Source organism: Heptranchias perlo, chromosome 27 (genome assembly GCF_035084215.1).
Source record: "Heptranchias perlo isolate sHepPer1 chromosome 27, sHepPer1.hap1, whole genome shotgun sequence".
Taxonomy (NCBI): Eukaryota; Metazoa; Chordata; class Chondrichthyes; order Hexanchiformes; family Hexanchidae; genus Heptranchias; species Heptranchias perlo.
In genome coordinates, this window is record NC_090351.1 from 24,738,860 (window position 1) to 24,762,570 (window position 23,711).

A 23,711-nucleotide genomic window follows, 5' to 3' on the forward strand; every position below is an offset into this window, starting at 1 on the left:
GGCCAACCCACTATTAGGTTGGTCATCTTTCAGACGTCCTTTGGGTGCAGGATGTTGGTTCTCAAAATTGGCCCTTGTTGCCCCCGTTTTACACTGAAGATTACAGAGGTTGGAGGATGGGAGGCCATCCAGGAAGCCATTAGAATAGTCAAGTCTGTAGGTGACTAATGTATGGATGAGGGTTTCAGCAGAAGATGGGTGGAGGTGGAAGTAGGTTTTTTTTTATCATTGAGAGGATATGGGTTAGAAGTTCAGCTTGGGGTCGTACTCAGCTCATGGACTTTTGTTAGATTTTGTAATGTATCTATAGCAGTAGCAGGAGAAGTATTGTTGTCGTTTTGATAATCAGAGCATCTACGTTTAATTCAAGTTAATATAGACCATGAATATATTTCAGATATCACACCTTGGGTAAATAGTATTCTGTTTAATTCATTTGAATTTTTAACCTCCATTCTTAGTTAATACCGTGGCCTATAAATTTGGCCACATAGTGCCCGTTATTCGGCTGCTAATCGGCCTACCAAGGCCCCAATATAACGGGCAGGAAGCGCACGTATATTTACGTCTGGAAGTGCGCCACCCGCCAAATTGGGAAAGGAGGTTGCGCTGGTGGCAGAAGCGCAGACCGGCAACATTGAAAGTGAAGAATAATTTATGTAAATTAAGGTCCTGCGCTTCTTTCAGGACCCATTATAGATTTTCGATCGTCCCAGCGCTTTATGCATCACAAGTTGAGCTCGCACAGCACAACCGGGCACTAACCGGCAGGAAGGCCCCCATACTTACCTCCAATGTGCTCCCCCCTGACCCCACATTTAAAGAAGACATGCCACTGTCTACCTCCATGTGTCCTATGGATTTACCTTTGTTTCTTTTATTGTCATAGTTTTATTATTGCCACTTTTTTGATGAATACATACACTAATGCTGAACTTATATTGTCTTTGATGTGTGTGGTGTCAGATCCAAGCAATGTGAGACCGCCTACTCCAGGTTAGACCCTGACTCCAGATTTATACTGTAACTTTAGCATCATTGCAAAGTAAAAACTATTTCATGGTGATGCTAACGTTGTAATATTCACCCATAATCGACACTTTCTTTCAAATCACAGATTGAAGTATTCGATGCTGTTTTCTTTTACATTCTTTTTTAATTTGTTCTTGAGATGTGGTCAACACTGGCAAGGCTGCATTTATTGCCCATTCCTAGTTGCAAAGAAAAGGTGGTAGTGAGCCTTCTCCTTGAACTGCTGCAGTCCTTTTCTTTAATTCATTCTCGGGATGTGGGCGTCGCTGGCAAGGCCAGCATTTATTGCCCATCCTTGGTTGCCCTCGAGAAAGTGGTGGTGGCCCGCCTTCTTGAACTGCTGTAGTTCACGTGCTGAAGATATTCCCTCAGTGCTGTTAAGTAGGGAATTCCAAGATTTTGACCCAGCGACAATGAAGGAATGGCGATATATTTCCAAGACTGGATAGTAGGTGACTTGGAGGGGAACCTGGAAATGGTGTTCCCATGCACCTGCTCCCCTTGTCCTTTCTAGGTGGTTGAGGTCGCGGGTTTGGTAAGTGCTGTCGAAGATGCCTTGGCAAGTTGCTGTACTGCATCCTTTGGTAATACACACTGTAGCCACAGTACACCGGTGGTGTAGGAAATGGATGTTTGAGGTGGTGGATGGGTTTCCAATCAAGCAGATTGCTTTGTCCTCGATGGTGTTGAGCTTCTTGAGTGTTGTTGCAGCTGCACACATCCAGGCAAGTGGAGAGCATTCCATTACACTCCTGACTTGTGCCTTGGAGGTGGTGAAGAGGCTTTGGGAAGTCAAGAGGTGAGTCACTTGCCACAGAATACCCAGCCTCTGACCTGCTCTCATAGCCGCAATATTTATGTGGCTGATCCAGTTAAGTTTCTGGTCAATGGTGACCCCCAGGATGTTGATGATGGGATTTGGCAATGTAATGCCGTTGAATGTCAAGAGGAAGTGGTTAGATTTTCTCTTGTTGGAGATGGTCATTGCCTGGCACTTGTCTGGAGCAAATGTTACTTGCCACTTATCAGCCCAAGCCTGGCTGTTGTCCAGGTCTTGCTGCATGCAACATAACTTTGTAATCATGGTGCTCCCACAATGGTTTTAGGTAGAGAATTCCAGGATATTGACTGGAAATGACGAAGGAACGACGATACATGTCTAAATCAGGATTATATGTGAGTTGGAAACTTGGAGATGGTGGTGTTCTGACCATATTGATGCTCTTGTCCTTCTCTGTGGTAGAGGTCACAGGGAAGGGAGATATTGTGTGATCAAAATCTCCATAAAACAGCAATAGTCATTGACAAGCTCTGAAGTTGCATAGTATCTGAATGAATCTTCATTTTTGGCACTTAATACTTATAATCATTGATTTGGTTGGCAAACTGTGACATTAATGGAAATCAATAACGTTACATGCATGTTTACTGTTGCATGATTTTTATCATCTGACAAATATGTTTGCTTTTTTAAAAATGCAACATTTTCTATGGCAACCAAATTCTACTTAATATAAAATGCTGATTTAATAGTTACAGAACTAGTGCATGGAAAAGGAAAATTGATCACCATTTACTTTATGTAAATAGTTTGTATTTTGTATTTGTGTGTTTCTAAATGTTGTAAAATGCCCAAACATCGTATTTGAATAGGATTTATCAAACTGATGATGTTACGTATGTGCATTAGTTCAGATCTGGAATGTTTGTGTTTGAATAGGTGACCTATTCACATTGTTCTTTTAATTTATTTTTGGAAAGTGAAAGTAGTATAGGTTTTTCATCAAAATCACCACTTGTGTTTTTTTTCTTCTACTCTGTTCTATATCAATAGAGCCAATTTCCAAATATACCAATCACTGTCTTGAGAACAGCACTTAAATTCAATGGAGTTTGTTAACCCATCATCTGTTCTTTTATCAGGGGTGTGATTAATCCAGTTGGTGGTGCCAAGGGCAGCAGGACTGCCCCACTCCAATGTATTTCTGTTGCTGAAGGGCACTCTAAGCCTGTGCTGTGTCTAGATGCAACTAATGACCTGCTATTCACAGGCTCAAAAGGTAAGAACTTAATGGGGAGAGGCAGAGGCTGGGTGGCACAATGGTATTGAAACTGGCTTTTTACCTCTGGGACTTCACATTCTGTCTAAACTGATGTGGTGAAGTTTTTTGTCTGTTGGCTGGAAGGATCTAATGTGGGATGAGTCTGGGTTGTCTCAATAGGCTGACAGAACAACACTGGCATTAAATTAGCCATCTTATTCAGAGAAGCTGCTGAATGACTATTGTGTGAAATGAAAAATGCCCTTCCGGTGCAGCAAAGGGGTTGAGGTGAAAGAAATTTCTTGGACAGAGTTAAGAGAGCTTTATTTTCCATTTTACTGTGTCATTCCTGACTTGGGAGCGCTTCATCCTAATGCTGAAATCAGGTTTTAAAAAAAAATGTTCCATGTCCCATATTTCACATTCTTTATCTTGGTGAATATTGTGCTTTTGTTCTTTTTTTATACAAAAGGAAAGAAACTGTTCTAATGAGAGTTCTCAGTTTTTTTTCCCAAAGTGGCCTGTTGCCAATCAAATGTGTTTTAAAATATTTTAGAGTTTTATTATTCTGTTCTGTTATGAACAAACAAGCCTAACATTTTCTATGGGCACTGAATGGTATTAAAAAGGAACAGCTGACCCCCTGGCTGTTAGAGACTAGTTTCCCATAATTTCTTAACTATAGTCAATCCATTTAATTGAACATAAAATTTTGACATTTTGCCTCTAAGATTTATTCTGACTTGTTGAGTTGCTTTCAATTTCCGGATCTGACACACATGATCAAGTTTGTGTTGTGTGTTACACTGAACCAACACAAGCTTACCTTGTAAGGTTCAAAAAATGTAACGAGAATCATTTCTGTTTAAAGTAAGTTCATTATTTCAGTGTCTTATTTTCATTGTGACATTGAAAGGATCCACCATTCATTTAAGTGCAACTTGCTTAATTGCATAAACCATTTACGGAGAAATTTTGCTCTGTTTACTATTAAACATGACTATAAAGAGTGTATTTATGATGTTGCTATATATCGCAAATGGAGGAACTCTTTCACCTTTAATTGTAAAATGATCTAAAATTCCAGCATTGGAGGGGATACTAAACTTTTTCAATTCATACTGGTAACAGATAACAATATTTGCAACATGTTTAAAAACAATTTTTTTCTCTAGATTTAGCACCTGCTACTCTGACGTACCATATGTCATGTACCTAGAGCTGTGCCAATGCCACTATGTAAGCAGCTGGTTGAAAGTGGTGCCGATTAATTTACTTTTACTTGTCCTTTCAATTCACCATCTCGTGGACAGCTTGGCTGAGATTGAGAAACCAGTGTGTGAGGAGTTGTGGATGTTGGTCTGTTTGCTACCACAATGTTGGACAACAGAACATGCCAACAGACTGTCAAACAATAAATCTAAAAGTTTAGACAGTAAAATTATAGGTATTTTCAGCTATGCAAAGAGGCATAATTGTGATGTTGGAAAAAAGGAGTAAAATAGTTCATAGAGCCTCCTCTATGAACTATTAAACATTGAAATCTATATCAGTCTAATATAAATGGAAAACCTTATGCGATAAAAAATATTGGCTTGAGTCAGCCCAGAAAGACCCCTATTGTGATGCAGTAAATGGCCTGTTGGGTGATGGACAGCACTGCCTACTTTTGATATTGCACTAGGGGAGGCGTTCTACACAATATTATTGCCTGGATGCCACTAACCAGCAATTTAAAAGCATAAAATACAGTAATATGGAACACTTCTAAATGTGCAAATAGTTTCCCTTATTAAACAAGAGAATTATATGTAGCAATTTAGGTGAATATGTTCCTCAAGAATTAAGGGGCTCGATTTTAGCGTCGGGTTTCCAGCGGGGTGGCCCCGAAAATCCCGATATCCAGTCACGTGACCGGATCGCGCCGAGATCCCGGCCACTTCCGGGTGCTGCGCTGACGTGCGGGGCTGCGTGCGCAGGCCCCGCTGGTGGGAATCCCGCAGGCAATTAAAGCCAGCGGGGTTCCACTTGAGTGTACTTACCTTGCTTGTTGAGGTCATTAAATGAGCTGAAGCAGCTGTCAAAACAGGAAGTGTGGGATTTTAGCTTCAACGCAGTGTGTTTCACACACTGGGGGAAACAGTCTCCCTTCAACCGGTCGTGTTCCAGCCAGCAGCCTGTGGCAGCTGCCAAGGTGCACTCCACAGCGGGTGGGAGAGCCCTCACCCACGCAGGAGGCCACCGCGTCACGTAGGGCAACCCCTGCCCTCCACCACCCCCCGCCAAGCCAGAGGTCACACCGACGTGAAACCACAGCCCCAGTGCGAGGAACCACCTACCTACCCTGCACAACCCCTCAGACCAACACCTGCCAGATGGGTGGTGCGTTGACATCCTCGGAGGACGAACAGCATGACCAGCCTCGCAGTCCACCTCGGAGACGTGGAGCCCCCCAACACGGTGCTGTGGCACACCCACCTGCACAGCAGGAGGGAGGGCAACCGCAGAGAGAGATGCGTCGCAGGAGGCACTACCCTCCGCACAGGGTGTACAGACCGAGGCTCAGCTTCGTGGACCTCTCCGAGGAGCAGTGCATACGTCGGCTCAGAGTCAATCGCCAGGTAGTCGCCGACATCTGCAGCCTCCTTAACGACTAGCTGCTCCCTGATGGACCAAGCAGCATCTTCTTACCTGTTGCTGCCAAAGTCACCACTGCCCACCACAACTTCTCCTCCGCATCCTTCCAGGGTGCAGCCGGGTACACCGCCGATGTCTCTCGGTCGTCTGCGCGGAAGAGCCCTGCAAATACACCTGCACCTACTCTGCAGTAACACAATGGGTGGCATCAGTGGTGGGTCCTCATAGTGATACCCAGGAGCGGGCATTATTGGACACAACAGACAGGATTCGCGGAGACATGGCAGTGGTGGTGCCAATATAATGTGTGATGTTTGTTGCTCTGAAATTCAATATAGGTAACACCCATGGCAAACCCTCAGACACCCTTGTGCATCCCCTTCATGCTCACGACACGTTTGCCGTACGCTGCCTACTGCACATATGCGATGCATGCCCTGTGGCTGCAGCACAGGTGGTGGCAGGTTGAGTGAGGCTGGCCGTGAGAGAGATGCACGAGAGGGTGAGTATGGGATAGAGCCATGAGATTGTATGAGGATTGGGTTGCGTGTTAGTGGCGGGTGAGTACTGGCGAGGTGAGTAGGTGCAGGTAAGATGAGGATGGGGTTTGAGTGGGTATGAGGGGTGATGTGACAGAGTAGTGTTGGCGGTGCCGAAGGAGATGTGGGGTGGGGGCAGTGTTGTGGCAGACGGAGTGTAGGGGAAAGACTACGTGTTCTCACTGTCGCTGACCTACTGAGTTCATTGGAGCGCCTCCTGCACTGTATGCAGGTGGGCGATATGTTGGTGGTGCAGGTGACCCCCTCTGCCACCTCGAGCCAGGCCTTCTTGGTAGCAGAGGCAGGCCGCTTCCTCCCGCCTGCCGGGTGGAAGATCTCTGTCCTCCCTCTCCTCCTCACCCCATCTGATGATACCTGTGGTGAGGCATCATTAAACTGGGAGCAGCCTTCCCCCTGGGCTGCTCCATGCTGTAATTTGTTCCATTGGTTGCAGAATCTGTCAGTGGAGGACTGCCCCTTTAACTAGAGAGCCTCCAGCTGACAGATTGTACTGCGCATGCGCAGCCCGCCCGACGCGCAGACCAGCAGCGCGGACCTCGGAGGAGCAGGTAAGTGATTCCAATTAGTGCATTGCCTGCTACGATCGCGCGGGCAACCCACTAATTTCACCGGGCACGGAGGCTACGCACCCGAAACCCAACCCGCCGGAAACCCGCAGGCCTGCTAAAATCAGGCCCAAGATCTTTAATAATGCAGTACTAACTTAAAAACAGAGGTCAAATTAAATTTGTTTTTTAATTGTTTTCAATTTCCTTGAATAGCCTTAACAATCTCTTAATTCTAGATTTCTGAGTTTCCTGTACTTCATTTAGTTTTGTGCTCTGTGATTCTTTCAGATCGCACTTGTAAAGTGTGGAATTTGGCCACTGGACAGGAAATCAGTACGCTGAAAGGGCATCCGAACAATGTGGTCTCTGTTAAGTACTGCAGTTACTCCAGCCTTGTGTTTACTGTCTCCACATCGTACATCAAAGTTTGGGACATCCGAGACACCCCCAAATGCATCAGGACACTAACGTAAGAATCTGCCCATCCTATATTGTAATGGAACACAGCATTCATCTCGTATACGTTCAACCCCATCACTGATTCTAACTGAGCTTTAGGTTAGTTTATTAATAAAAATATAAGAAACATGGAACAAGAGAAGCTCATTCAGCCTATCTGGTTATTCCATAGACCACGTGCATTCTGCTCGATCACGGGCTGTGCCCAACTTTGTATTCTCCTGAATGAAAGTTATTAAATTTCCTCCCCAAACCTGAAGATCACTGAGCAAAAACTACAGAATGTCTATCTACCCATACTCCATTATTTAAATCTAGCTAATTTCTTTTTGCAGATGATATTTCCTAGATCCCAACAGCTTGAAGAATATTCCTACAGCACAGGACCTTTGATTTGAGTGTCTTGCTGGATGGATTTCTTTGTGTCGACAGGGAAAAAGTATGATTGTAGAAACACAAACTCCAAACAAATAAGGGAAGAACTTCAACATTAACTGGGAAGCAATATTGAAAAATAGCTCAGTTGAGAAAAATGAAATACTTAATCTCGAATATGCTGAACAAAATAAATGTGAGCTAAACAAACATTTCCAAGAATGGATGAATCGGTAAATTGAAGTAGGAGTACGAAAGAAAAATTGAACTAAAGAAAGCCATCGGGGGAAAAGGAGGGAGAGAACTCTGGAAGGAGTATAGGACAAATGAAAAGGATATTAGATGTGTAAAAAGAGGTCCTCAGAGATGAGTATAGGTAAAGATGTTACACTCAGTAATGAGTAGAGAGGAAGTTAGAAGTCTAAAATATAGAAATGGTGGTGAAGTTAAGATAAAAATAGTTGAAATCTTAAATATATTTCCCAGAAGTATTCAGTAACGAGCATAATACTAACCTATTCAACTGTTACGATATATTCCACATCCCAAAGGATTATGAAACCCATGTGGCAGAAGTACTTGATAAATTAAAGGGACCTATGATGAACAAATCCTATGGGCCATATTTCTTAGGATGCTGGCGGAGACTAGGGAAAAGATTGCAGGGAACTGGCCATTAATTTTAAGGAACTTTTGGGCACAGTTGAGGGTCTGCAATTCTGAAAGCAAGCCCACATAGTGATTCTACTTAAAAACTGCTCAAACTTGACCCATCAACAGTCTAACATGAATAACAGATAAACAACTTAACAGGAAACAGATAACATGAATATAGAAGTGGAAGATCTTGCCTGACGCATTTGCTTAACTTACTTGAAGGCGCCACCGATGCGGTAGATAATGACGTTTATTTGGACATTCAGTACGCTTTTGACAAAATTTGACATGAACGACTTCTGAATTTTTTTAAAAAACGCAAGAATCTAGGGTACAGCATGTAATTGGATTAAAACAAATTTAAATAAAGAAACCAAGGGTACTTGTGAGATATACAATTTCAGTCTGGAGGATGTGTTGAATGGTGCCCCACAAAGCTGTCTAGATTCAGGAATTGTGCCCAGATTGGAAAATACAAATGCCACTCCATTATTTAAGAAGGGAGGGAGAGAAAAAACAGGAAACTACAGACCTGTCAGTTTTGGGGAAGTTACTGGAGTCTATCATCACAGACAGAGTGACTGACCACTTGAACAAGAATGAGCTGATCAAAAAGAGTCAACATGGATTTGTGAAGGGGAGGTCTTATCTGACTAATCTAGTTGAATTTTTTTGATGAGGTCACTAACATGGCGGATAGGGTAATATCTATGGATGTTATCAACATGGACTTCAGGAATGCATTTGATAAGGTGATGCACAGGAGATTATTAGCAAAGATAAAAGTGCGTGGAGGTAACCGTATGACACGGGTTGCTAATTGGTTGGGAGGTAGGAGACAGAGTAGGAATAAAGGGAATGTACTCTGATTTGGTGGGATGTGACAAGTGGTATCCCCTAGGGACCGGGGTCCGGGACCTTAGTTTTTCACCATGTGCATATCAATGACTTGAATGAAGGAATAGGGAGTTGTATATCTAAGTTTTCAGGTGACACTAAGTTAGGAGGCACAGTAAATTGTCTAGATGGGACCAAAAAATTACAAAGGAACATAGACAGATTAAGTGAGTGGGTAAAACTATGGCAGATGAAGTTCAATGTGAGGAACTGTGAGGTAATTCACTCTGGATCCAAGAAAAACAAATTGGAATATTTTCTTAGTAGTGGGAAACTAGGAAATGTGGAGGAGTAAAGGAATTTGCAAAAGGCTGGGTGTCCTGGTACACAAGTCACTAAAGGCTAGTGCACAGTTACAAAATGTAATCAAAAAGGTTAATGGAATGTTGGCCTTTATCTCAAGGGGGCTTCAGTCGCAAGCCAATCAGCTGCTGTAAGGAAAGCGACCTTCCTGTAAAAGATGTCACACATGTCACTTTATATGTCTGGACAATGTGGCAAAGTAATTAAAATTGCTAATAAAATGTTGGGACATGTAGCAAGAATAGTACAAGTTTAGAGAGATTATGTTAAAGCTTTGTGTTGCCCTGATCAGAGTACATTTGGAGTACTGTTCAATTCTGATCATGTTAGATATAAGGCATGCTAGCATCAGAACATGTACAGAGAAATATAAGACTGGCTTCAAATGTTAAAGGAAGCCCATTTGTGAAAGTTGCTTCTTTCTTTGGTTCTAGTGGCCGTGAAATGATGCAATTTCCAACATCCCCAACCTCATGAGCATCTAATCTTTGCCGATACTGGTACAAGCGCACACCCACTTCATTTCAATTGCCTAATCCCAGAAATTCCGACGGAATCAGTTGCATTGAATAGAGGGCAGAGGAAGTCTTGCTCCATCACTGTTATGGTGGTGGTGTGGGATCGCCTATTTTCAGCCCTAATAATACTTGGGCTATTCAAAAACAGTTGCATGCTAAAATGGGAAAGTGAGGGTACTAAATGGATGAGCTTCATTGAGCAGAATGACCTTTCGATCTTAAGCGCATTATTTCAAGAACTAGAATTTTTGTTACAATTTCATAACTCATAACATGATGCAAGTGTCAGATTCACTGAAGAGTACCTTTCAAGGTTTTAAATTAGATTTAAAATTGATTGAAATCAATTTATATGTTGTCTTTCTCACTTTGCTGTTAGTTATCTACTTTAAATGAAGATTTTTTTTAAAGAGAGGTGGGAGTTGAGACAAAAGTAAGATCAAGCCAATAGCTTTATAAGACTTCATATGATTTAATAATTTAAATTATTTTAACTCAGTTGCTGGTTGGAAGTGGGGAGAGCACGAGCGCACTTGTTTGACCACAGATTGGATGTCCATTTATTACCATGTATTCCTGCTGTAATGACAGCTCACATACATTACTGGGATAATATTAGGTGATCAGTTTGCAGGTAGCAAGTCAATTCATGGAGTCATCGAGGCTGAATTAAATAAAATTAATAGATTCCAAAATGCTAGTGTGCAACATTTTGAAGATAAATGACCATCTGTTTTTTTTCTGTGATCAGTTCCTCTGGTCAGGTAATTTCAGGTGATGCTTGTGCCAGCACAGCCAGCCGCACTGTGAGCATCGCACAAGGTGAGCACCAGATTAACCAGATTGCACTGAATCCTGCTGGCACACTCCTCTATGCTGCTACTGGCAACTCTGTTCGGATCTGGGATCTTAAAAAGTAAGGCACCTTTCCTGAACATGTTTCATCCTTTCATTTTTATGTAGCATACAAGGAATTTTAACCTCTCTTTAGTGTATTTGATTAGATTGGAGATTCTTAAAAAATGTACAGCTGATATGTTTGACACTTTATTATTGAATATTCTTTGTATTGAAATCTGGATTAAAAATTACTTATGAAATAGGTTATGTTCTTCAAAAAATGAATGTGTCAGACTCACCTCCTGACTCCACAAAGCCTCTCCACCACCTACAAGGCACAAGTCAGAAGTGTGATAGAATACTCTCTTCATGCCTAATGGGTGTCGATGCAACAACATTCAAGAAGGACAAAGAAGTCTACTTCATCAGCACTTCATCCACTAGCCTAAACATCCAACACCCTCCACCACTGTTGTACATTGGCTGCAGTGCGTTCTATCTACAGGATGCACTGCAGCACCTTGCTACGGCTTCTTTGGCAGCACCTTGCAAATCTGCGACTTCCACCACCTAGAAGGAAAAGAGCAGCAGGTGCATGGGAATACCATCACCTCCAAGTTCCTGTCCAAGTCATACATCATCCTGACTTGGACACCGTTTCTTAATCGTCGCTGGATCAAAATATTGGAATTCCCTGGTTAACAACATTATGGGAGCATCTTCACCACAGGGACAGCAGCGGTTCTAGAAGGCTCACCACCACCATCTCGAGTGCAACTAGGCAAGGGCAATAAATGCCAGCGTTGCTAGTGCACTGGCATCCCAAGAATGAATTTTTTTTTTAAATCAACAATTTCAATGGATGTTAAAACTTTTTTTTCTTTAAAGTGATTTTACTTTTTCTTAGAACTTTGCCTTGTGGTGGTAATTCAATTGTTAGAAGAGCTTGTATTCTTTCAGAATGGTAGTTGCCCCCGTATACAGGGGCTTGGTTCTCTCACACACATCACACCCTTTGACCAGCTCATTTAATTTCTCTCTTTCACATCGTATAGAATTCAGCCTGTTGGGAAACTGATGGGCCACATTGGTCCAGTGATGTGCCTCACGGTGGAGAGAATGGCAACGAAACATGACTTGGTTATCACTGGATCCAAAGATCACTATGTGAAGGTAATGTTCTTTGTGATTCTAAACTCAACATTATAAACCACCTCCACTCACCCACCCCCAGAAGCAACCCTTCATACTATTTCTATTTTAAATTTTAGTCTAAATAGTATCAATCAATCGTTTGAGTGTCTGCCACTTTGCAACATTAAGTTACTGGTGTAATAAAAACAAATGGTATTTTAAGTTTATTTTTTGCACCATATTATACAGTCAAATGTTCTATGGATTATTTACCAGATTAGTAAATGGTAGGAAAGCCCATTGATGTGTGATACGAGAGCAACTCAGATTGCAACTGGTACTATCTTTTTTAATTGAAATTAAGTTTAACCTTAATGTAGAAGTTCATGTTACAACAGATGCAATACCTACTGAAGCACAAATATGTCACAATGGCTATTGTGATGATCTAGCTGCAGTTTACAAATCAAACTGTTCCTGGCTATTTCAGAAAATGGCCATTGAGGAAATAATGTTCCTTCAGAGTTTAATCTGCACTGCCTTTTGTTTCTTTTAAATTATTTTCTGAATATGTTTGAATTTTGAAATATTAACAGCTATGTATTTGCTCTGCAGAAGTTTGAAATTGCTGAAAGTACTCTGGGAAATGTTGGTCCCACACATAATTTTGAGCCTCCCCACTATGATGGAATTGAATCTCTGGGAATCCACGGGGACATCCTATTTAGTGGATCAAGAGACAATGGAATTAAAAAATGGGACCTGGAACGGCAAGAGCTATTACAGGTACACAACTGAATCTCTGACCTCCACATTGAGAGCAAAAGGCTGCAGATTAGTTTTATAATTCATTCTCCCCTTGTTGCTTTACATTTTCTTATGTAATCAATAGAAGAGATGTAATTGTTCTCTATCATACCCAGGGAAAACTGTTCCTGCCATGTTATGTGATTCTCCTTCGTTTATTCACAACATCTGTTGGACCCGCTCATCCTGGCTCCTGTCATTAATACTACCTGCACCATCATAAAATCATAAATCATGGTGGACTTTAAGCCAACTCTGCAGTATAACACCCACTTAATATTATGCACATATTGAAATTGTATTTGTGCCATAATATGTGCATCCATATATGGGCAGACATTTTGACGGTTACTGGTAGGACATCCAATGGGCACAGATGCTGCAAAGCATGTCTCCATCATCAAATCTCCCACTGGGATTTAACTGGAACTTGTATAACAAATACACATGTATAGCATTCTGTTTTTTAAAAAAAATATTCTCTCTTGTAATTTACTCTTCACCATTTGATAACTTTAAGAATTGTAAAGTGATCAGACAAAAATCTATTTGAAAAATATTTTGTACTTAATTATCTTCAGAATTTCTAGAGCAATGTGTTAATTTCAGCGAATCATGCTTCATTAAATTTTTATTTAATATATGTATTTTAATTTTATTTAGCAAATTCCTAATGCTCACAAGGATTGGGTATGTGCTCTGGCATTTGTACCTGGCCGCTCTCTCTTGCTGAGTGGTTGCCGTGGAGGAATGCTTAAAGTTTGGAACATAGACAACTTTACGCCACTGGGAGAGATCAGAGGCCACGACAGTCCCATTAATGCCATCTGCACAAACTCCAGCAGGATTTTCACTGCTTCGAGGTAAGTCATTAACACTCGTGTAGGTTTACAGGAGTCAATTAAAGCAGTGATCCTGCCAAGAAAGGACATGCTTGTTTAATGAGGGGGAAAAATACTGCTGCAGAGTTTCAAAATGTGGGCAGAATCTTAGTTCTGGTCACTGATGCACTTCAGTTTGTTAAAATGTTGTTTTATTCTGCTGTGTAGTGTAATTTAATGTGCCAAATAGATATTAACAAGGATATTTGAACCTGTTGCAGTTAAATTTCATCTAAAGCTTTTTTTGTTACGTGAAACAAGACAGACTGCTTTTGGACACTTCAATTATTAAGCTTAAGTCAAGGATTCCCTTTTCCTTTAAGTTTCATACGGAATGTTGAGGCGTAATGCAACACATACTTCATTCATAGGGAAGAGAAGAATAGCAGCAACAATGATTGTCTTAAAAATGTATCCTGAAAGATGGATTCAACCCATTTTAGAGCAATTCAAAACTAATATTTTAATTTTTAATACTCAACATAGAAGTGTAGATAGGAAAACAAATAAGCCAATTTTAACCAAAGCTGGAAAAAATGGATCATTTAATCCAAGTGCTTAAAAAATACATTGGTAAATTTAAGTTTAAATAATGTAATTAAATAAATAAATAGAAAGAGTTTATGCACTGCAACCTTTGTAAAAATATAAACTGCGAAACTCAGTAATACAGGGAAGAAAGCTAAATAGTGTGATTGGAGAGCAGATCAGATGCTAGGAATTCTTTACTTTTTCAATCAAAAATGAAACAAAACCTCCAAACCCACCAATTCCCTGCAACATATTCAATATCAGGTACAAAACAGAATTTCTAACATGACTAAACTGCTAACACAAACTGAATTGTCAGAGGAGGTTGTTTCTAGCTATTCCAGAAACTGAGTTTATATAATGTTGATATATAGTTGAGTGGAATGGGCCTATACTTTGTGAAGTTTAGAAGAATGAGAGATGATCTCATTGAAACATATACGATTATGAGGGGGCTTAACAGGGTAGATGCTGAGAGATTGTTTCCCCTGGCTAGAGAGTGTAGAACCAGGGGGCATTGTCACAGGATAAGGGGTTGGCCATTGAAGACTGAGATCAGGAGGAATTTCTTCACGCAGACGGTTGTGAATCTTTGGAATTCTCTACCCCAGAGGGCTGTGGATGCTGAGTCATTGAATATATTCAAGGCTGAGATGGATGGACTCTAGGGGAATCAAGAGATATGGGGATCGGGCGGGAAAGTGGAGTTGAGGTCGAAGATCAGCCATGATCTGATTGAATGGTGGAGCAGGCTCGAGGGGCTGTATGGCCTACTCCTGCTCCTATTTCTTATGTTACAATGTGTTGACATCATCCCCTAAAGATGGACTTTTTCACTAAAATGGAGTTAATATTGTGATCAAATTATTTTACTGGTAAGGGAATTTAAACTAAATTTATATCAAAACCTAAGAGCTGACTTAAAGGGGAACTAACTTCATGACTGTGTTTGGTAAACTTTTTTTTTGTTTACAAACACCTGATCCAATGATGCAAATCAAATAAATTATTATGTTGTTTCCATGTGATCCATGATAACAATGATGCATGCCTCTTCTTCCCCCAAATACAAACAGGAGTGCCAATCACCTTTTTTCACAAAAAAATTGACCAGGTATCACTCACAGGATGTGGCTGCCTCTCATTAGGTTTGCCTCGAGGCTGTCTCTTTTATTAGCTGTGTAATTCTTATAAATGGAGGGAAACCTGAAGTGTATCCATAATGTACAGTCATCATAAATTGTCATGTTGTGGCCTTAAAATATTTTACTGTTGCCATCCATGATTGGACTCCTCCAGGAATGGCTGCCATTACAGCTTTACAATTAAGTTAAGGGCAAGGAGATTGAAAGACTAGGTTGTGGGGATAGCTGTCTGTTTTCATGATTTCACACTCATAAATGTTGCTCCTGATTATTGAAAAGAGCTTTAGATTGCTTTATTTGTGCCTTAATCTAACCTAGGAGTGTTTGGTGCTTTTGCTGAATGCACAGTAGGAGAGGGCAACTCCCTGACATGGCTATGTTCTCCTTAATGAGCATATGTATTCAATAAATAAAGGAGAAACCGTTACTTGCAGTTCCTATGTCAGGCATCAATAGATCCTTGGGTCTTTTTTCTCTCTCACATCTTTCAAACTTGTATTATATCCCTGTATCTCTCTTTTTCTCTTTCCTTTCTGCTACAGCGATTGCCAGGTGAAGCTATGGAATTATGTTGCAGGCCTTACTCCTTGTTTGCCTCGACGTGTCCTTGCCATTAAGAGCCGTGCCAGTAGTATACCTTAAACTCCTGATTTCTGCTCTGCTCCGTACTTGATTCTTCTTTGCTGCTTATTGGTATGGTGATTTGTCTTCTAAGCCTTTCTGAATAAAAGTGAAAGCCATAAATTTCACCATTTTCAAAATTAAGTCCAGCAGGTTTTTTGAAGCTGGTATGGCATTTTAATGACTGTGGATTTTAATTTCCTCTGGTAACCCATTTTTTCAGATTCCCCTAAAATTTATTTTTGTTATTTTAGCACATTTGTTTTGAGTTAGATTTAGGCATTTTTTTTTCTAGGCTTTTATGGCCTTTTTTTTTAAAGTCCTGCTTCATGACAAGAATTGCTCATTTATTTATCTGAATGAGGATGACGAACCCTGATGTTAAGGAATAAATTATATGATGGTGGTCCAGTTGTAGCATAGGAACACTGGACTCCCACTCAGAGGATTCAAGCATAGATTCTAGCCAAAATCTCCCTCCACCTCTGCTACCCACACTGGTAAATCTGTCCAATTTTTAGACGTGTTTATAGCAGCAAAGCCCTTTGGTGAGGCGAGGAAAAAAACTGACAGGAATAATCCCATTTGCAGAACTGCACATCCTGAGTTGGTACCTGTGGAGTTGTATTAACTGCCTCCCTGATATCTCTGTAACAGCTGATGGTCCCACCCATGCATCTGAGGGAGGAAGTGTAGCTGCAGTGGGCAACTGAAGTAGAAAGACAGGAGGGAATACAATATCAAAAGATCTCACCAAAGTTCTGTGGCTTTACACTGCATGCTTTCTACAGAAGCATGTCAAATCCAAACCATTACTTAAAATCCATTTTGCATTTACATATCTGTCCATGTCACCTTCGAATCGGATTTACAATTTTAAATGCAACTCGGTTATCTTTCTTCTATCATATCCCTTCCATGTTTTACTATAATCTTACTACTTCACCTGAATTTGGACATAAGTTTTGAGGAGTGGGAATAATATTACACCAAGTAAAATCTTCACCTATACTTTAGACGGTTTTCCTTTCATTCCCTTTTTGTTTTATCTTCTATTTTTTCATCCACCCATCTTCATTATAATTGTTTCCTCCCTGAATCCACACACTCCTTGAACTTTGAAAGGCTGAACAGAATCTGGACATTTTATAACCAATTGCTACATTGCCAGAAGATACCTAATTGTTTGAGGGTATAATTATTTCATTAGAAAGTGGCAAAAGGTCAAAATCTGTGTGATTCCTAGGGGAATAAGATAGATATAGCAGTTTTTTGGGATTCAAATAAATGTATGTTTTGATTTACCGAAAAAGAAGGTAAACTGGTATGATATCTATCCAAGCTGAATGTTCTATTTTTAAGGGATCGTAACAATGTTATAAAAGTCACTTTAATAATTCAAAAATTTGCAGCATTTCAGTTGATTCTGCCAGTGTCCTTCTTTGGATGACTTGATACTTTTCAGCTGGACTTACTAAAAAAAATGGCTGACAAGAAGTGAGGGCATCTTCGAGGAGAGGGGAAGTTGTCTAACTTGTGCCTCCTGTTGACCAAACATGGAGTGACCAAAGTGGCACTGATTATTATCCATGGCTTACACAATGCTACCCTTCTAACTAAAGGATGATGTCTGGTTGTGAGACCTCCATGAAAGGGAGATGAAAGTTAGAATTTGATAAATCTCCAAAATTCATGAAATAAGAGTTAATATTTTCTTTAGAAACCACCAAGTGTTGGAATTTTTTATTATCAGTGTGAAATTTAGTTCCGATCGCAGAAAATAAAAAGTCAGGAAGTGAGGAAAATTATTATTAAAGAAGCTTCACAGTCACGCAGAGCAATATTTGAATAGAAAACTGCATGACAAATGGGAATTTGCAACTTCAGATTCAGAAATACTGTGAGCATATAATTAAAATCAGTTTAATAAACCTAGTTGCAGGTTTTTGTGGAAGAACATAGGGAGAATCAAAAGAGAGGATAAGAATAGATTTGTAACTAGAAAGAGATAAGGAGCAAGTTAGATACAGTGTGAGCGTGGCCATTTTCAACCAGTCTAACAGGTTTGAGTGCCTCTTTACAACAGAATATTCCATTTTAAGGGCATGAGATGACTCAACTATTTATGTTTCTGACTTATAAGCTCTTGATGGCTGATCAGAGCTGGACTGGGAGAGTCATAGAAATATGCAGAGGTTCTCAAAGCTCTGCCATCTCACCTGAAAATGTCTTACAGATGACAAATTTCATAGGGAGAAACCAGAAAAAAAACTTTGGATGGCTTTCTTGCGTGTTTTGGTGTTTTAACACATTTAATACATTTTGATGCCAAAAGCTTTAAATTGAAATGTATTCAATTATTTTCTGACAATATATTTCCGTAGTGTAATAATACTTCAGTACAAAAACAAAAGTAGGGTTTGCAACAGTTATTTTACAAAATTTGTTTTCTTAATGTGTCCTTAACTTATTTCTTTCAGTGACTGCACAGTAAAAACTTGGAACTCAAAAGGATTAACAAATGGACACATGCTGGACATTAGAGACATTAGTCAGGAAATGTCCGACAGCATCTAACTGTGTATTTAATTCAACAAACTATATTTAAAGAAGAATAATAAGGGTTGGGAATGAACTGGAAGTTGTGCAACCAAGGTTTTCTGAGCTGAAGAAGAAAAATATTCTTTTTGTTTTCCATTGTGAACTGATGTGTAGCAAAACAGGACTGCAAGCAATAATTTTGCAAGTTTCTTATTCCAAATGTAATTTCAACAGCACTAACAATGATGTCCTCATAGCATCAAAAAATACTGAGCTGCACTCTCGCTTCGTAAATCGGACAAAAGCATAGTGCCCTTTATGTACATTGAAGAGTGGAGTTATTTTGATTCAGACATTATTTCCCGCAGCTTTATACTGCTTTCATTATACTGCAAATTATTAATATTCCCCACATTACATCCTTGATCTTATCCTCCAATTCCACTTATCTTCAATTTAGCACAACAGTATAATTGGAAGAAAGTAACTTGGACCCAAGAATAATGGATGTATTGCATCGATCTATGGATGTACGAGCTCCACGGGCTTGCCAGTGGAGCCATCAATGGAGAAAATGACAAACTTTGCCCTTGACTCCACCAGTTTCCGTAATCAATGGTTTAGTGAACCATCCAGAGGAAAAAGTAACTATTCAAAAGTTGCATGATAATGCTGTCTTCTAGTGCTGGTGTTAATTAGATATTGCAGCTCTCTACTGTGATCCCTTGTAGGCATAAGTATTGACTCTAAATATTTCCATGGCCAGTCTACTCAGATGATATATGCATCCTTGAAGAGCAGAATAGTCCTTCCTATCCAAATAATGGGGAAGCAAACAGGACAGTCTGCCTCCAAAAACCTTCCCTAAAACTGTGCTTTAGTCAGTAAGCAAATTTTATCCACCACCTGCTCTGCAACATAAAAGGTAGAAAGTCAAGTTAATTTGCCTTGGAAACAACATCCACTCATCCTGTAGTAAAACTCCAGAGACTGGGCATCACATCAATTTAGTGGGATAGATGAACAAAACATCCCTCACCTGTAATGTTTATTGCCATAAGTAAACTAGTCTTCACAGCCTGGTGCTGCTATTTCTGTTAGGTACACATGAATGCTGAACCATAACACAAACACACCTAGACAAATTGGATGCCTTTGATCACCAATACCTTTCGAAGGTTCAGATTAGCTGGTGGAATTGAGTTTCCAGGTTTGAACTAAAGTATACCAGTGCACTAAACAATAATTCTCTTTATCCCCAGTGACAGTATAGAGATTCTAAATGTTCAAATACCTTGCATAAAAGTTTACCTCGAGAGAATGCCATTGGAGACTCATGCCTGCACCTCATGGGTTTGACAATACCCTCCAGGATATTTTGACATATCACTGAGAAAGATCTCCAGCCTTAAAACCTAGGGATTTGTGGGGACCTCACTGATTTGGATTACGTAAATTGCAATCCCAGCAATGATTGCAGGTGTAGCGACTATTACACTCTCTAATCATCTACATCACATATCTTCAGTATCTATCTTTATTACAGTATTTCTTCCCCTACATGCACACGTGATCATTGCTAACCAAATGGAACTAAGCAAGCAGCAGCTCAATTTGCATACATTTTTGAAACCTCTGGTCTTTATCACTCACCGAATCTAAGAGGTCCAGACTTCCTCCAAAAGCAGTTAATTCTGTGATAAAGTCAGTGTTGGCATATCCTTAATACTTAGCAGTCCTCTTAAAGGGGTTTGTTCACCATGGGTTTTTGCAAGTCAAACACTTTTGTGTGCAAACATCAAAACTCACAGGAATTATCTCAATCATGCTCATCATGTTAGGGCACTTACTTAAATATGTGTCAGGCTGCTCTAAGCTTATTATAGTACTTTTCCTACCTCCATTTTCCTAAAATGGCTCAGTTCCTTGACTCTCCCTTCCAGTGGGAAATGCTATATGACTAACATTAAGGTGCATTTCTTTAATTGAGCAGTTTTCTTGAGTAGTACACTTGTGCTAGATGCAGAATAAAGGCTCACTTTGTAACTACCTGTCCATTTTGAGAGAAGGATGATGATTTCATTCAAGAATAAGCTCACCGTATATACTACTGTGGATAAGCAAAAAGGTCATTTTACTTTTTCTCTGTATCCCACAGAGCCACGTTGCTGGTGTCATTGTAGCAAAATCAGGTCTTTTATAAACAATATCTCATTTTTGCCTTGTAGACTTCTTCAAGGGAATTTTTTTTGTGTCATGTCCTGTGGTAGACAAAGTTCATTAATAACCCTTCCCTGGCTGTTTTTCATAATAAACTGATCCAAACATATAAAAACCAGAACAGAACATTTTAATTTTTTTAAAAAAAGGTTTTTGGTTGGTTCTTTTTTATATATATATATCTATGTATGTATGTAATGGAACCAAAATAATTTCCTGGCCACAACTCTAAAGAGACATGGCAAAAAAAACTTCCTCCTTGTGGCCCGAAGGCTGTTTGAGGCAGTTGTAATTTCTGGTGGCAGCAACTTTGCTTAGTTGGACAGAACTATGTATAAATTATTTAAGGTTTACCATTTTAAGTGCCCTGGAACTCTCTTTAAACAACATACCATTGTAATATAATATTTAGACTGCAGTACTGTGCCATTTACAAAATACTGAGCCATTTGGAAGGAGTCGACCACTTAAATATGTCTGACTTTAATATTTGTTGTCTGTCATTTGGTTAAATCTTTGAATTCAGTAGGTTTAGAATTGCCCATAAATAAAAATGTAGCATTATACCTAGTGATGACACACTGGTGTTTGGTAAATTGAAAATATGTAACATTTTACTCCAATACAACAGTGTTTATATTTAGCAGAACAAAAGTAAAACCTGGGCCAACAATAGATTTAAAAAGTGCCCATAAGTGAGTTTCTTGCTGCCTTGGTACACGTACTGGTATCAGTATTATTGCTCTTTGAATTCTTCTGATGTTCTTTAAACAAATATCTCTGTAATATGTGCAGTCTTACATTACACTACTTGAATTGACATCAAGCCTATGACAACTCAGTACTATTTTTGGGGGAGGGGAAGGTTAGATAAATGGATTTAGACACATCAGTATTAGGCAAACTAATGTTGTAAATGTAGCTGTGGTTGTACTTTGAACATTTGTTGTATGCTTCTCTTAACAGTTGATTCTTCAGGCTCTAAATGCCTTTAGCTGTTATGCTAAAACAGCTCATAGGATACTCAGTTCAAAATTTTACAATTTTTTTTTTAATTTGGGGGAGAGGGAAATTCTTTGGCATCTCATTGAGAAATCTGCACTGTATCTGCTGTCGGATTCCTATTGAATTCAGTAGAATTTTTGGTATTGGATAATCCCTCGTGCCCAAGGTGTGAGAAGAATTGAATTGTTTTGATTTATTGAACAGAAAATGGTTCCTATGACTTGGAATGGCATGCATATGAATGTGTTGGTAAAATCATCACTTTGTCAACATGCTGTACAGCTCTCAAGACTCCAATTTCTGTGGGAAATGGAGCTTGCTTTTTTAACATGTGTCAGCCATTGATATTCAGCATTTTCTCTTGTATTTTGCTAAATTTCCACACACCAGTGGAAATGTTTTTTTTTATAAAATTGACCAATATTCCCGTGGAACAGAATGCGATGCAGAGGGCCTGTCAGTTTTGACATGTTGGCCACTGCAGGCAAAAGGAGTTTCTTTCCATTTTCAAAATAGTCAGTAATGTTAAGCACATACTGGAGCAGTGTTAATGCTACTGTGAAGATAACAAGTGCCTTTATAATTCTACTGTTTTGCCTGTACATTTCTGTAAAAATGTTTATATATTATGTAAGACCTTTTGGAAATGTAAGATGTAAAAAAAAATGTAACAAATGTAAAAAGATTTATTTAAGATGTTACATCATTGTTGAATGTAAATACTGTTGTTCAACTGAAATAAAATGTGTTAAATGGCAGTCCTCATTAATATATAGCGACAAATTATTTTTGTGATGTTACTTAAGTCACCACCAGTCACAAATACAGCAAATGTCTTCTAAGGTTGTAATTTAACGTCACACAAGAGCTGTGCTTATTTTAAGCAACAGAAGTAAATTGGGTCCTACACATAATTTATGATCACTGTTTCAAATTTCTATTCTGGCTGGGTTTGGGACATAATATGTTCAGTTAAATTCAAACAAAATTGTTCAGGATAAGCATCTCTTGTGTAGTTGATAACCTTCACAATATTTTCTGACTTACCACAATTTAGAGATTACTATTTAAATATGTTTGGATGTTGGGTTCGGTGATCATCCTACTGTGAATTCTATAAGACATACTATTTATCGTTTCCTTTGTTAAAAGGCAACCTATATAAAGTAGCCTTTTATAATGCACCCCAGCAACAAACTTTCAGTATGGATCCCTCAGAGAATAATTTAAGGGAAGGATCTGACATACCAGAACAGGATAATGGACTGTGATCCAATGGCCACCTTTGAATCACTCCTTTGTATCTTTTTTTAAATTTTAATGTCATTTCTTGGAAGTAACTGACAGCCCAAGTTGCATACTCAGCTGAGCCACTTCCATAGTGTCCGTCCATTGGGACATCATCAAGCTTGGATATGTTGTGCTGTTCTTGATAAGTAAGGAGAACAATGTTTACAACACTGGTATTAAATGCAAACTCTGGAGGGACTGGATTGTCTAATGTCTGCAGAACATTGGAGTTCAAATCCAGTCCAGGCAAATAGCTAAGAGTCTTTAATCAAACTAAATTTGGAAAATCTGAATCCAGTTTCTATGGTAAAAACAAAATGTAGTACAGCAAGAAATGTGGGAGTATTTCATTAGTCCATCATTAGACAGACCAAAAGGATTGAATGCAAGAAATGAAAATGTCAACTGTACAGAGTAGAGATAAGACAATATTTGAAGTTAGGTTGGAGGTACATTATTGGTCATTGGTAGAGTAGCCCTAATCTGCAACTGACTCAAATCTGACTTGAGGGACTCGATTTTAACTCCATCCCGCCCCCCAACCTAATGGAAACTAGTTGGGGGACAGTTATAATGGAGCGTGCAACTTACCCGCTCCTTTCCTGTCCTAATCTGGCCGACTGCAAATTTAAATTGCAGGCAGCAAGGACACCCACCCCAAGCTAGTG

The 23,711-nt window shown here is 39.6% G+C and overlaps 1 protein-coding gene across 3 annotated transcripts in view; it reads left to right on the forward strand.

Moving 5' to 3' along the window:
• kif21b (kinesin family member 21B) overlaps positions 1–22,522 on the forward strand; it is a 150,309-nt gene extending 127,787 nt beyond the window's left edge. For all 3 annotated transcript variants that reach the window (XM_068007454.1, XM_068007456.1, XM_068007457.1), the window contains 7 exons: positions 2,956–3,092; positions 7,108–7,288; positions 10,780–10,944; positions 11,924–12,041; positions 12,618–12,788; positions 13,473–13,672; positions 18,468–22,522. In XM_068007454.1, the coding sequence (XP_067863555.1) occupies positions 2,956–3,092; positions 7,108–7,288; positions 10,780–10,944; positions 11,924–12,041; positions 12,618–12,788; positions 13,473–13,672; positions 18,468–18,564 (1,069 nt within the window). In that variant the 3' untranslated portion in view covers positions 18,565–22,522. The remainder of the gene's footprint in view (positions 1–2,955; positions 3,093–7,107; positions 7,289–10,779; positions 10,945–11,923; positions 12,042–12,617; positions 12,789–13,472; positions 13,673–18,467) is intronic.
• The last annotated feature ends 1,189 nt before the right edge of the window (positions 22,523–23,711 follow it).